The 14,771-nt window shown below is 40.1% G+C and overlaps 4 protein-coding genes and 1 pseudogene across 6 annotated transcripts in view; all 5 read left to right on the forward strand.

Annotated features, from left to right (window-relative positions):
• Positions 1–70: 70 nt before the first annotated feature.
• Positions 71–2,751, forward strand: LOC101308147 (annotated as a pseudogene). The gene is made up of 3 exons (XR_184031.1): positions 71–683; positions 1,383–1,463; positions 2,113–2,751. The product of XR_184031.1 is annotated as an uncharacterized LOC101308147 (transcript).
• Positions 2,752–3,277: 526 nt separating this feature from the next.
• Positions 3,278–6,609, forward strand: LOC101308437 (eukaryotic translation initiation factor 3 subunit L-like). The gene is made up of 7 exons (XM_004291150.1): positions 3,278–3,894; positions 4,049–4,380; positions 4,582–4,921; positions 5,375–5,523; positions 5,611–5,704; positions 6,070–6,141; positions 6,341–6,609. The coding sequence occupies exons 1-7, from the start codon at positions 3,355–3,357 to the stop codon at positions 6,383–6,385; spliced, it is 1,572 nt and encodes a 523-aa protein (XP_004291198.1). The 5' UTR covers positions 3,278–3,354; the 3' UTR covers positions 6,386–6,609.
• An 873-nt stretch (positions 6,610–7,482) lies between these two features.
• Positions 7,483–9,043, forward strand: LOC101308734. Of its 2 annotated transcripts, none has more exons than XM_004291151.1 (5): positions 7,483–7,750; positions 7,911–8,013; positions 8,111–8,191; positions 8,340–8,438; positions 8,522–9,043. In XM_004291151.1, exons 1-5 carry the CDS (start codon positions 7,587–7,589, stop codon positions 8,795–8,797), a joined length of 723 nt encoding a protein of 240 aa, XP_004291199.1. In that variant the 5' UTR covers positions 7,483–7,586; the 3' UTR covers positions 8,798–9,043. The 2 variants fall into 2 exon arrangements, with proteins under 2 accessions (XP_004291199.1, XP_004291200.1); XM_004291152.1 differs by having other exon boundaries at positions 7,658–7,750; positions 7,931–8,013.
• A 1,515-nt stretch (positions 9,044–10,558) lies between these two features.
• On the forward strand, positions 10,559–14,060 carry LOC101309212 (aspartate aminotransferase, chloroplastic-like). The gene is made up of 12 exons (XM_004291153.1): positions 10,559–10,666; positions 10,748–10,819; positions 10,895–10,956; positions 11,048–11,131; positions 11,277–11,376; positions 11,461–11,581; positions 11,745–11,908; positions 12,035–12,172; positions 12,342–12,463; positions 12,966–13,060; positions 13,493–13,613; positions 13,772–14,060. The coding sequence occupies exons 1-12, from the start codon at positions 10,589–10,591 to the stop codon at positions 13,854–13,856; spliced, it is 1,242 nt and encodes a 413-aa protein (XP_004291201.1). The 5' UTR covers positions 10,559–10,588; the 3' UTR covers positions 13,857–14,060.
• Positions 14,061–14,501: 441 nt separating this feature from the next.
• Positions 14,502–14,771, forward strand: part of LOC101309790 (aspartate aminotransferase, chloroplastic-like) — a 3,423-nt gene continuing 3,153 nt past the window's right edge. The window contains exon 1 of the mRNA XM_004291155.1: positions 14,502–14,744. Within this exon, the coding sequence (XP_004291203.1) occupies positions 14,529–14,744 (216 nt within the window). The 5' untranslated portion in view covers positions 14,502–14,528. The remainder of the gene's footprint in view (positions 14,745–14,771) is intronic.

The raw sequence follows: 14,771 nt of genomic DNA on the forward strand, positions 1-14,771 counted from the left end.
TTGGTAGAAGTATACGCGCCACCGCACAGCCAACCCCGCCAAATCTCACTCGGAGATTTGCGTAAAAAGCGGTGCTCATCTTTATCCCAAATCACACTTCTCAACTCCCTTTGACATTTCTTAGGGTTTACCCATTTTCTAATTTCGAATTCTCAACTTCCCAAATCACACTCCTCAATTCGGATCACTCGCCCCAGATTTGGGGGCCAAATCGTAAAATCCCTAGGGTTTTGCTTCAACAACTCCTCCGAGATTTACACCCATTCGAACCGTTAGGGTTTTGCCGAACGGCGACTGATTTCAGATGGAGATAATCGGCGACGCGCTTCGCCAGGCGTTCATGCCCAAGCGCGAGTACGAGTGCCTCCGGGAAGAAGACCGAGCCTGGGGGAAGCTCCAGAGGCCGATGTTGATGGCGTCCGTGGCTTTCATCTGCCTTGCGATCTTCGTCTGCGCGGTTATCAGCTTGAACATTGTGTTTCCGGCCGACGCGTCCCGGCGGCCGTTGTGCGGCGACGACCGGAGGCTTAATTCGCTGCCGATGAATGTGAGAGGCGGCGATTCCGATTCGTTTAGTGGTGCGTTTTCTCTGACGGACCAGGAGACTGTGGATTACTATTGGATGGTGGTGTTCATTCCCTCCATGATCATTTTCTTGGCCACGGTGGTGTATCTCGTCGCCGGTAAGAAACTCTTAAGCTCATTAGATTTGATTTCACTGTGACGTTAGAAATTGAAGGCTAAACAAGAGAGAGATAGCAAATTAGATTGTGTTTTTCATTGAATGGAATATTTAGTCAATGCGTGCATCAAGAAATGATGTTTTGATGAGTTCACAAGACGATTTCGAAATATCGGCATTGATATCTATCTGAGTTATCGATTATAGTTTCGGCGTGGTGGATAGATCTTTTTTATATCAACTTGATAGCTTTGTATAGGATGCTAGATGATTTTAGTTGATTGAAGGACTTAAGATGCTCTTAGGATAGTAGGTGCACGCCGTGCACCCCATATTTCCAGAGGGTTGCATCTGCCTGGAATGTATGATATGCTTGTTATTAGTACATGTGGGTAGTTTTAGTATTCTGTATTGCGAGTAGAAAGTTCTCTTTAAGCAATGAAGGAAAATGTATCAAACCCAAGAGTCACCTGATAGATTCTATATGAGACCTCTGCCGCAAAGAGACTGTATATGACGTGAGGTTCTAGTTGAAATCTTCAATGTAGATTTTTGTGCAAGGTATACATACTGTTGTGGAAGGGACATTGGTTCCTTTGATATGGTCTACACGGACTGTATCTAATTATTTTTCAGGGCAATGTTTGTTCTGGATGTGCTAAATGGATTTCATGTTCTCATAGTTTCAATCTGGTTGCAGGAATCACAGTCGCGTATTCTGCCCCTGCAAGGAATGGATGCTTAATGGTAGTTGAGAATAATTACTGTGCTTCAAAAAGAGGTAATACTCTTTCTCTCTGTTAAATGATATTCAATTTGTAATACATGTTTCTTCTTTCATGCTGATAGTATGTCTGTATAGAGAATCTAATCTGCTACAAAAGTACAAATTGCTGATACTTCATTTAGTTACAAATTAGTCGGGGTAGAGAAAGTGATTCAAGGATTCTTACAGCTAATTTGTTTGGCGGAACAACACTTTCTTTGTTTATTGAAGATAGCTCTAAGTAATTCCTTGTATTGCTTTCTTAAGATTTCCCATATCCTTATTAGGCTCCTTGCATAAGCATACAGATTGGAAAATACAGTTGCCATTTCTTGTGACCGTATTAGCCATGTCATCTTATCATGTTATTTCAGATTACATAATGTAGTTCATCTTCTTGGCTTTTACTGTTGTAATGGTGTTACCTCTGCAACCAAGTTTTACTTTTGAGAAAGTAATGTTACTATTGTATTGCATATGGCTGTTTAAAACTTTTGTTTCCCAAGACAATCAATTAACTTTCAAAGTCTCATGTTACAGAGTAAAAAATTGAAAATGAATGGTGTGTCAATTTGTTTTTGTCATTGAATTTCGGCCAAAAAGGCGTGGTGTGGCATGAGAAACTGCAGTAAGTGATGTTTGAACTCTCAATTGTAATCTGCAGGTGGGGTACGATGTCTATCAATTCTGAATGCTGTCTTTGCTATCATATTTGGTCTTCTTGCCTTGTTTCTTGGTACAACTCTTCTCACATTAGGGGGAAGCTACTGCTCTGTGCCTCTATTCTGGTGCTATGAGATTGCCATTTGGGGGCTTGCTATTCTGTATGGAGGGACTGCCTTCTTCCTAAGAAGGAGAGCAGCTGTAATCCTTGACGAAGGGGAATTTGGTAGCCGAAACTTGGGGCTTGAAATGTTAGAGAGTCCAGTGGAAGTGACACCAGACGTGGAAAGGCGGGTTGATGAAGGGTTTAAAACATGGATGGGCTCCTCACTCTTATCATCCGATGAAGAAGATGAACCTGACAATTATTAGGTTCTTCCTCATGCAACTACACCAACTCTAACATGCGAAGTGAGGCCTTTGGCACCGAAGCTTCCTGGAAATTTTTTCCACACTAGCAGAAGAGGTTTAGAGTAGTAAAAGTTCGACTTTGGCTGATCAAATCTGCCAGCTTGAAATTGGTTCAACTGATGATGTAACATGAGTGAATGCAAGAGTGAGGATGATGTCCATTTTGTAATCTGTCCGCACTTTGGCAATCTTGAATAGTCTGTGAATATCAAACCAGTGTCTGAAAATGAAAACCCAGCCGTTTGTTGCAAGTCTCTTGCTCAGGTTTTCGAGATCAAACACTTGTACTCGAAGTTGATGGGGCAAAGTTTTGTTTGTTGAGTTATGGAGATTCTACTATGGATTGAGATGATTTAGCCTGGTAAGCAACCAGAGATATAGATCATATGAGAACTACGGTCACTTTTCTGAGTACTTTTCTATCTTCTTTACTGTTTCCAAACCCAACTGTAACTGAAACACGGCATAATTATCGCACGCAAAACCTGTCATCCGATTCCGATCGTAGTGTACACGACGGTACAATTACACGATCCATGTATGTCTAGTCTTAGCCATCCATATGACGTGTAGAGACACAATCAACTCGAAAGTGAACTGTTTAGCCTTTGGGTCTTCTTTGGGTCTTTATTGGGCTTTCAATAAAGAATCCGAAGCCCAAACTAAATCCAAATCCTGGGAGATCCGGATCGTGACCCGGTGGGCCCAGTTAGAAGTGTAAAACCCTAATATCCTTTTGCGCTTCACTCACTCACCGTCTCTGCTGCGACTGAGACTCCCATCCTCCCTTTTCCAACCTTCTCAGCTCGAATTCCCAAGCTGCGGACCAACCATGGCGGCGTACGACTTCGACGAGCCATCGGCGACTCACCGCCAAGCCTCCTCCGACGCGCCGTCGCAGGAGCCCGGGTACGACCCGAACCACGTCCCTGACTCCGTGAAATCCTTCGTCGTCCATCTCTACCGCCACATCCGCGAGAAGAACGTCTACGAGATCCACCAGATGTACGAGACTTCGTTCCAGGCCATATCGGAGCGGTTCTTCAAGGACACGCCGTGGCCCTCCGTCGACGCCGTCGCGCACTACGTCGACAACGACCACGTGTTCTGCCTCCTCTACCGCGAGATGTGGTTCCGCCACCTCTACGCTCGGCTCCAGCCGACGCTGAAGCAGAGGATCGACTCCTGGGACAATTACTGTAGCCTATTCCAGGTGGTGCTCCACGGCGTCGTGAATATGCAGCTGCCGAATCAGTGGCTGTGGGACATGGTGGACGAGTTTGTGTACCAGTTTCAGAGCTTCTGCCAGTATCGGGCCAAGATGAAGAACAAGACTGAGCAGGAGATTGCTCTTCTCAGGCAGTTCGATCAGGTCAGTCAATTTATTTATTTCTGTGTATATTTTCGGATTGCGAAATGTCGAATTTTGGATAGGTTTGTGTAAGTTTTCGGATTGTGAAATGTTGAATTTCGGATAAGTTTAGGACAGTGAGGTTGGAATTGAGGGATTGGTGTTGTGTTTGCAGGCTTGGAATGTGTATGGAGTGCTTAACTTCTTGCAAGCTCTGGTGGAGAAGTCGGCGATTATTCAGATTCTGGAGCAGGAGAAGGAAGGGCTGGAGCAATTTACTGCGACGGATGGGTATGATTATAACGGTGGGAGTAATGTGTTGAAGGTGTTGGGGTATTTCAGCATGGTGGGGTTGCTGCGAGTGCATTGTCTTTTGGGGGATTATCATACTGGTCTGAAATGCTTGCAACCCATTGACATTACTCAGCAAGGGGTTTATGTGAGTGTGATTGGAAGCCACATTACCACCATATATCACTATGGTTTTGCCAATCTTATGTTGCGGAGGTAAGATGCTTCTCGTCGTTTGTTCATTGTGATCAAACCTGTCCTAGTATCTGTATTTATTTATTAATCAATAATTCAATATTAGGTATGATGCCTTTGATTTCATGTTGTGCAATAATGTAAATAAGATGAGGCTGAAGTGCAAGTGTTGGTGTGAAAACTTGTTTATGAAGCCTTACTGAGTATTTTTGTTTTTCATAGGTATGTGGAGGCAATTCGGGAATTCAATAAGATTCTATTGTACATTTATAAGACCAAGCAATATCATCAGAAATCTCCACAATATGAGCAGATACTGAAAAAGAATGAGCAGATGTATGCCCTGCTGGCAATTAGCCTATCACTATGTCCCCAGGTTAAGCTTGTTGAAGAAACGGTGAACTCTCAGTTGCGTGAGAAGTATGGTGAAAAGATGATCAGAATGCAAAGATATGATGATGAAGCATTTACTATCTATGATGAGCTCTTCTCCTATGCATGTCCTAAGTTCATTACTCCTTCTGCTCCCAGTTTTGAGGAGCCTCTTGTTAATTACAACCAGGTATGTAGTGCCATAGATCGTGGAAATGTTTCAACCGCCAATTTGCAATTCTCCAAAATGCAAAATGGTCTCATGACAATGGGTGCTGTATCATATAGTTGGTAAAAGGGATTAGCACAAGTTACATAAGCCTATTGAATTACATGGAAAACTGAAACATCCTGTCTGCAAATTTTACCATTTAAGGACACAAATACCTGCTTTATTTGAGAACAAAATTGTGTCACTTGAGTATTTCTTACTGATTCAATACCTAATGTTATGAGCTTTATCAGAGAATAGCTCAAGTATTTATAATCAGTTTATGATTCTATTGGAGTATCAGCTCCTGAGATATTTGAAACAATGGTGAAAGTTTATCATTAGATATGAAGGTCTATCTCTGTTTTAAGCATTACATGCCCTCTCTCTCTCAGTTGTTTGTGTAATAAAATTTGTTTCCAAATTTTCCAGGATGCGTATAGACTTCAGTTGAAACTGTTTCTGTATGAAGTGAAGCAGCAACAGTTATTGTCAGGTGTTCGGACTTTCTTGAAAGTCTATTCTTCCATCTCTCTTGGGAACCTTGCCAAGTACATGGAAGTGGATGAATCTAAGTTGAGGTGGTGCTTGATCAGGATTTTCTTGTAGCTGTCTTATCTGAATGTACTGTGCTGTTATAATAATGTGATTTTTTTACTGCTGTACAGGACTATCTTGCTAACATACAAACACAAGACACATTCAGTTGACACTGATGGAAAGACCATTTCCAATGCTGATGTGGATTTCTATATGGATGATGTATGTTAAATTTCTTCTATGTTCTCTCATCTTGTTGATTGAAAATTATGGTTAGGCGTTGGTCTGCATGTCCTTGGGCATATATATAGACAATCCTGTAGATTTCTGGAAACTAGAGGGACCCCTGGGCACTTGGCTCATGTGATATTTTTTTTTTTCGGTAGATGATTATTACTCAACAGCCTCTGAGGATCTGGAACAGTGTTATCAGTAGAGTCCTTTATTTATTGCTGTCTCCGTATTAGAAATCTCCATCAGATGAGATTACCAATTAAGTTGTTCGGCTTATCTCTAGGAATGTATATTGCAATGAGTTGTATATATTGAGTGTATGGGGAAAATGGCTCTAAATCATTTTGGTGCAGGATTGGGTTTACGTTACTGACTCAAAACCACCAAAAAGATATGGGGATTACTTCTTGCGTCAGATTGTGAAGGTATGCACAATTCAGTGTTTTTCTATCCTGTTTGGCTATATTGTTTTTAGCACTCACAATGTCAAAGTACACTCACCTTGCAGAAAGATGATACCATTATTTTAGGTGTAGATTAACATTATAGGTTTGTTAATAATAACTCCCCTTCAACTTTATTCCTTTTTTAACTTGTTCTTTCCTTATTTTCTTCTGGTTGCAGCTTGAAGCGGCAATCAATGACCTGGACAGGATAAAGCTGGATTGAGTCGTCTATTAATTTTTGTACTACTTTTCTCCTGCCATTTTTGCTCATTTAGAATCTTTTTATGATAATTGGAGAATTTTCTTGTTTCTTCCGAATCTGCCATGCTTCATCTACCTGTCCTTTTGATTTAGTGGATATGGTTAGCTCTTAATCGTGATATGTAATTTACCACCTGTTATGCGTTTATGAACTAAGATCTGCCAACACACACATTTACAATTTACATTCTGGCATGTGTTGGTACATTTTTTGTTTCAGATTTCTAAATTCTTTGAATGCTCTCTCCATACAAAATGGAATGGGCCATCTGAAAACCAATTTTGACCCTCGTGAGCATAATCAACATACAATGCTATCCAAGACATGATTAGTATCTTCATATAATTCATCTGAGAGGGACAATGACTTATGACCGGTTAGGATTCCAAATTTCTGATGCATCAAGAAAGGAACTAGTAACTACTAGTTTGTTTTATGGATTTGTGCATTTAGTGTTTCACTTGAGGTCTTCTGTTTGATTTAGTACGTAACCTGCTCAAACTTATTGGCGGACATCTATTTGCTTGTCATTTCCATTGATCGAGACGTCTACCTACCTAGACCAAGTACCAAACTAGAAGAATGAATCTAATTGATGAGCTTAAGTAGGGTTCATATGAATTGTGCAGCAGATTGTTTTAGTTTTACGAATGTGTTTCATATTGGCGCAATTCGAATTCCTTGGGGGGAAACAAATAGTTAACAAGGATTCGTGAAGTCGAAGTCTGTCTTGTTCATTCACATGCTTGAATGGTAGATTGGTAGGTGTGGCTTCGACTTGAATTAGTACACACATACACGCCTGCAAACTAACATTCAACAAAATCCCGCATAACCTTTCACAAAGGAGCTCACATGATGATGTACGTGGATTTTACCAAAAGCTATGGTCAAATCAAATGGGATAGTTCTCCTACCATATCTCAATCCATCATGTCTAGCTCACAAAAAATCCATAGAGATCAAAAACCACATGTTTTCAACCTCCACCAGTCACCAACCCCCATTTCTGACCCAGCAACTTCTTTTATACGCATTGATCTTCATGGCTACAATTCGAAACTGATCAAGACTGGAATTATTGAATCACTAGGCATATAATGTGGAAGCCCTGGAAGATTGGATAAAGGAGCATCACTATAACTCACTGCTCATTTGTAGAATGGTAAACTGTGCAAGATGTTGCTTGCACAACTCAATGAGAGCTTTGAACTTCTTTGTCAATATCTTTGCTGTGGGGGTGATCATCTACACTCTCTGGCTGCTCAAGAAGTGGCAGGATGGAGTTACTGAGCTCCCTCCAGTCCCAATGGTACTTAAACCATGGTATAATACTCGACTCTTTCTTTATCTCACTGAGTTCTTTACTCTAATGCTTTGTCTATACTTTCTTCAATCTTCATGAAAAGAAGAGGGAAAGCGATATGGTTGCTCATTGCTTGGCGTACTTCGAAATCGATTTTCATTGCTTCGTTCTGCTTGACAGGTTTATCTATGCATGTTTAGGTGCGGGGATTGCCGTCTGTTTCAGCACACTTTTCAGTTATCTGGTTGCTCATTGCATCACTGATTCTACTCTTCTTCTCATAGTATCCTTTTTCAAGAATCGATCAGCTTACCACAACTTAGTTTCTGATAGTAAAATTTGAAAATTCCGTTTGGTTATCCTTGACCAGTTTTAATCAGTACATAGTTTCGATCTTCTCTCTTCTTTGCATTGAAGTTGCAGGGGTTGTAGCAATTTTCTACAAGATGAACTGGGCAGAGGTACGTATTCTTTCTTCTAATTGTAACATTTGTTGAAATCTTGTGAGTTTATAGTCCGACATAGCATAGAGCCATAGACTACTTAACTCTGATCACATTCACTACAAGAGTTCAACTCTGATTTCGTATTGGTGCGCTCTTGCAACAGAAACTTGCAGAGTACATAAAGGACACCAAGTTCAAGAACTTCATGATATTTCATCTGTACATGTGTCGTCTCATTGCGATTCTAATTTTGGTACCGCAGGTGCTTTTCTAATTTTGAAGTTTGGTCTGAACTGAGATCAAGAAAGTTCATTACACTAATGCTTGCAGTTCCCCATTTTGCAGATCAAATGCACAGTTTTAGCAATCATTCTTTGGGCTATTGGTACCGAGCCACTGACTCACTGCAACTATTCTGACCATGTAACTGAGTTTAGATATTATTCATTTCTGGTGATACCAAGCCCAGCTTCTCTACTCAATATGTCGAGAAATGGCTTCAGAAATTATGAAGCCTTGCCAAGATCAGATCAATATGAATATCCGCCACGGCTAAGCTTCTTCTCACGTATTAACAGATTTTTCAGAATGCGATTTCATAGAAGAGTCACACTTGGTTAGAACATTAGTAGACAACTACTAATTTGATCTTCCTAACTCATCAAGTCTTCAACATGCTACAAATACAACTCTTACCTCTGATGTAACATTTAACCTATTGGTGTTGTCAGCAATTATATACAGAAACCCAGTCTTTAGAGGTTTGTTGTCGAACTGGACTTGATGTCTTTACATTAATTGCTAGAGTTTCCTAGACCTTGCAGGAAGTGATTGAAAAGAAATTTGGAAACACTACAAAGACTTCCCACTTCTCATGCCTCATTGTTACCATGAGATAGAAACTTGATGTGAAACTCCCAAACACCAACACAAATCACAAGATCACATTCACTGCACTCGAAGTTACCAATCTTGGAACCAAGCTTTGCTATCTCTTCCATCACTCTTCGCAAAACCTTCTCAATTATTGATACAAAAAAACACAAGCTTATAAAAGCATCTCCAACAGCTTTTTCATAATTTCTCTATAATGGGGAAACAAAAGCCGATGATTTAATCAATTTTTTTTTCTCAAACTCCAACAGATTTCCCATTTTATGATCCAACCCCAAATCCTTTCCTAAAATTTAGGAGTTTGCTGTAAATATGAGGAATTTGGTTTTCTCTCTCATCACATTCCCCATTTTGAAGAAACTTTTAAGGAATCTGTTAGAGCAAAACAACCAAAATCTTCTCCAAAATTGAGAAAACCAAAAATATGAGGAAGCATATGAGGAAGCTTTTGGAGTTGCTCTAACAACCCAGAGTGTTGTGATAACACCACAACACTATCCAGTTCAATGTCACAGTTTACCACACACAACTGCTTATGCTTTTTCGATGAATCGTATTTGGGCTGGGGATTTCGGATCGTATTTGGGCTGGGCTTAGATGAAGAAGAATGTCCACAAGGACCCAGAGAGTTTAGTTATCAGAATTTGTTTAAAAATAACAAAAATATAATATTCAGTGCATTCAAAAAGTATGATGATGCTCTGTCAAAAAAAAAAATATAATATGATGATGCTTCGAGTCTCATTTTACTTGCTATCACAATCATTTGACCGGAAAAAGGCAGGAAAAATGCATAAACATGTTGTGAAATAAAGGATTAAGATGAGTATCAAGTATTTTCATTGTCATGTGAAAACTTAAAAATAGATAATGAAATAGATGTTTACTAAAACAAAATGTTACGATTAAAGTTGAGATTTTGGAGGAAACTTAATACTGAAACTAATAGTAATAGAAGATTAAGTGAGATGATCAGATAGTATGTTAGTACAAATTGTTATGATCACGTGTTTAGATATTTATCAATAAAAAATGACAGTTTATCTCCGGTAAGACGATTTTTTTTACGAATTTTTTTTTAATTCATAATAATTCACATGGGTTAGATCATGAGTGGGACTATTAGGGAAGTAGTAATTTCCTTATAATGCATATTAGGATAATGTCAGACTTTAATATGTAATTATTGTATTACTCTTTATTCTGTAATTTGAAAATGAGACGCTAATCATTTGTATACGTTACAAACGGTTTTCTTCCGATTATAGTTTACATGGAATGAGCAAAGTCAGCAAACTAGATTATCTTGTCTCTTGTTAATCGAAATATGCTAATGAGGAAATAAATACACACGAGCTGGTTTAGAAACGACATTAGAAACGACAATGTCGTTTATTTAAGGTTTTTTTTTTTTCCGTTTATTTAAGGTTGAGCGTGCCAAACTTCTGCGACACCGAGAGACTTGCCGGTGAAAACCAACTGAAAGACAAAGCTTCTCCGAACTCAAAACTGCCACTTATGGAGTCTCCGGAGCCACAAGACGGCGATTCTGTATTCGCACACATTCCTCATGTTCCTGAAGTCCCAATTTATGCGGTAAGCTGCAACTGCACTCGTTAATACACTTGCTTCAACTTTGATTTCTTCTCAGTTAGGCTAGCTACTTTTGTTTAACAGATGATGGTTGCTTTCAGCAAAGACCCAAGTCCACTCAAGCTGAATTTAGGCATTGGTGTTTATAGAACTGAGGTGGGTAACTGTTGTTGTGTTCTATATTACTGTTTGAGATGAATGTCATTCTTATCAAGTTTTACGCAACCACAGGATGGGCAGCCTTTTCAATTGAATGTAGTTAGACGAGTGGAGCGGTTACTAGTTGATGACATGTAAGGTGGATGTGATCATTGTTGTTGCACTTGTATGTTTGCTTCAAGCTGTGATTGCACATGAGTTTTCATGATTTTCGATGAATTTCAGGTCCACTTCCAAGGAGTATCTTCCTATTACTGGAATTGCAGAGTTTAATAGATTGAGTGCTAAGCTCATTTTGGGTGCCGACAGGTATTTAGTGGTTTGAGCAACATATCTTTGATGCATTATCTTGCTGATGTTGTTGTTATACTTGTTTTTGGAGTTTTCTTTTATATTTCTTTTCATGCACATGTGCTTCTTTTGATTGCATATTTCATTTTTCTCGGAAATTTAGCCCTGCTATTAAGGAGAATAGAGTGACTACTGTCCAGTGCTTGTCTGGTAGTGGATCGCTGAGGATTGGAGCTGAGTTTCTAGCAAACCATTACCACCATGTAAAGAACTTGGCTTTTATATGTAAAAGTATATGTGCTCATGGATGAGTGTCACTTGGCCTTACTGTGTGCCTTGCTCAGCAGCATACAGTCTACATGTCCCAGCCAACATATACAGCCCACCCAGTTTTCTTCTCTGCAGCCGGGCTAGCTATCAAGACTTACCGCTACTATGACCCAGGAACATGTGGTCTGGACTTCCAAGGTTGGGTAGTTTCCAATAGCTACTTAATCTTTTGTTCCTGTATGAGATTGTTTAACTATGCAATGTGAATGCGATTGTTATGGTTTGCAAATCTTTTCCCTTTCTTATAGGTCTGTTTAATCTTCTATTCACAACTTGTAATTTCATGTTTGATTAATGACAGGAATGTTAGAAGATCTTTTGTCTGCTCCATCAGGAGCTATTGTGCTTCTCCAAGCATGTGCACATAACCCTACAGGTGTTGATCCAACTCTTCCACAGTGGGAGCAGATTAGGCAGTTGATTAGAGCAAAAGGGTTGTTTCCTTTCTTTGACACTGCTTATCAGGTAACCCTCCAAGTGTTAGAGTTTGTGGGAGCTTGTACCTCAGAACCTGGTGCAAGTCTCCTTCTCTTGTTTCTTGTGATCAAAGCCTCCTTATCTTGATAAATTCATAACATGAGTTCTATGCAGGGTCTTGTCAGCGGAAATCTGGATGAGGATGCCCAAGCTATTCGCCTGTTTGTTACTGATGGTGGTGAGTGCCTTGTAGCTCAGTCATATTCTAAGATTATGGGACTTTATGGAGAACGTGTTGGTGCCCTCAGCATTGTAAGAAACCAACTTTTCCTAGCATTAAATACCTAAAACAACGTAAGCAAAAGCAACAGCTATTGTGTTTCCTAGCACCATTTACTCGTTCCTTCTTCTAAGTTCTGCACGTATTTACTTCCATGGATATCTTTCATTTGAACCTTTACAATGCTTTTTCGTTTAATAGGTTTGCAAGACAGCAGAAGTGGCTAGCCATGTTGAAAGCCAGCTGAAACTTCTGATCCGGCCCATGTATTCTAGCCCACCCATTCATGGGGCATCCATAGCGGCCACTATCTTAAAGGATAGGTAGAAATCATGATTTTGTGTCTACCCTTGTATTCCACGGAAAACATTTTAAGCAGGAACATTGGATATCTTTGTCCAACAAGTTCTTTTCACATATGCAGTTAACAAGACCACCAGCAGTAGATTAAATGGAAACTTTTTATGGCAGAACTACCGATATGTAGCTTGTAACAATTGCTTCATGTCAATGCTTGCGATTATATGTTACTTTGGTAGGCACCATTATACATATACTTCTCTGGATAGTAGTGGTTTCCATGAATTAGACTTAACAAGTAGCTCTATGAACAACTGACATACATTAGCATGCAAAAAACAACTATATATTAATATTGGCTGCACACTGATGAAAAGAAGTATCTGGTGAGGGTATCAATATGTTTTTTTTTTTTTTTTTTTGCCAGGCTAAATTTTAACTTGAGATACATTCCAAGTAGAATAGTAGATAGCTGTGTAGACCTTTCTCTTAGGTCTTTCAAGCTTGTGTGTGTTTTATTTGCAGGGATATGTATGAGGAATGGAGTATTGAAGTGAAGGCAATGACTGACCGCCTTATTAGCACGCGCCGACAACTATTTGATGCTCTTCGTGATAGAGGCAATATTCTCTCTTTTTGGAGGCTTTTCATAGAAGGATGAGTGCAACGTGAAAACATGAAAATACTATTTTATATGTTCTTTGTGTTGACATGTCTGGATTATAATGAGTAGATGTACAGAATCTAAACTCTAAAGCTGATGGTCTCTGCATTTTGAGTTTTGGTGTCAAATGTTGAGGTCTACTGAGCAGTTGACATGACAAGCCTGATTTTGAAGAATTCTTTTTAGGGTTCTATTTTACCCAAGCTCACAAGCTGTTGTTTGCCCATCTATACTACGATGTTTTGACTCAGTAGTAACAGAACAACAGATTCTTGAGTCCCTAATTGTAGTTTCAACTTTGAACCTTTGATCAGCCACTTATGCATTGCCTTTCATTTTGGTTGATTCTAGTCTTATGTTTGTCAACCTGTCTTCTATTGCCTGGCAGGTACTCCTGGGGACTGGGGGCACATTATCAGGCATGGTGGATTGTTTACTTTCTCAGGCTTGAACTCTGAACAAGTCGCCTTCATGAATAAAGAGTACCATATCTACATGCCATCTGATGGGTAACATTCCCTAATTGATCCATGCTGACATGACATGCTGTCAAAACAGTGGATTAGGACTAATCGTCCCGATTCACAATCTGGACAACATGACATGACAAGAGAAAATAGTCTTTATATCCCAGACAGGAACTTTAATCTCCTACTGTTCTTTGCAGGAGGATCAACATGGCAGGTCTAGGTCCGAAGACAGTTCCTTGTCTTGCAGATGCAATACATGCAGCTGTTACCATGGGTGTATAAATAGGTCACAGCATTGCTGATATACACCTCAAATGGCTCAATCACATCCTCTTCTGTATGGTATGCAAAATGCTCCATTTCAATCCGTAAAGTAGAACTTTAACTACTTATGAAAATTGTAAACCTCTGTATGTTACCAGACACTAGACCACTATGAATTTGGTGGTTCAATCAGAAATGCAGCAAGAACTCTCAGGCCTTGAGAAGCGGTAAATTGTCGTGTATCATATGGGCTCGTGAAGCCCAAGTAACATATTCCAGAGTCTAACCAGGACCGCAGCCCACACCCCAACGAGCCCAGAAGCCCAAGTAACGTGAGTTTGAAAGAGAGCGGCCCACACTCCAACCTCGAACCATGTGCCCTTCCAAATATAGATAACATCCCTGACTACGAGTCTGTTACGTCAGCGGATAACAAACACCAATCCAACGGCCGCAAGAAAACCTCCCAGAAAAAATCCGACGGTGGGTATCTCCTCCCCTCGAGAAAATAAAAAACCCCGCAGATACACACAGAAAACGACAAAACGACTTGAGGAAAAAGCATACGAAACCCACGCGTCACCTCCATAACTTGACATGTAAGCAAGTACCGAGACTTTCCATATAAATAGTGCTCCAGAAAAAGGCGTACAATTTAAACCGGGTGTACGAATAAAACCGTCTACAAAAATGAACCCAACGTCAAAACCCAACGTCGACGCCCACAGTTCTACTCTTTCTTCTTCTTCTTCTGCTAGTGATCGCAGGCTGAACGCTCTCGTACGTCACCTCGCCGCTGAAGAATCATCGTCTCCGATGGACTCCATCTCCGCTTCCCCAACCGCCGCGCGTGCCGATTCGGTGTTCGCTCACGTCGTTCAAGGTCCTGAGGATCCCATCCTTGGGGTAACTACACTCCTCTCTCTCTCTCTC

This window comes from Fragaria vesca, linkage group LG2, assembly GCF_000184155.1.
Source record: "Fragaria vesca subsp. vesca linkage group LG2, FraVesHawaii_1.0, whole genome shotgun sequence".
Taxonomy (NCBI): Eukaryota; Viridiplantae; Streptophyta; class Magnoliopsida; order Rosales; family Rosaceae; genus Fragaria; species Fragaria vesca.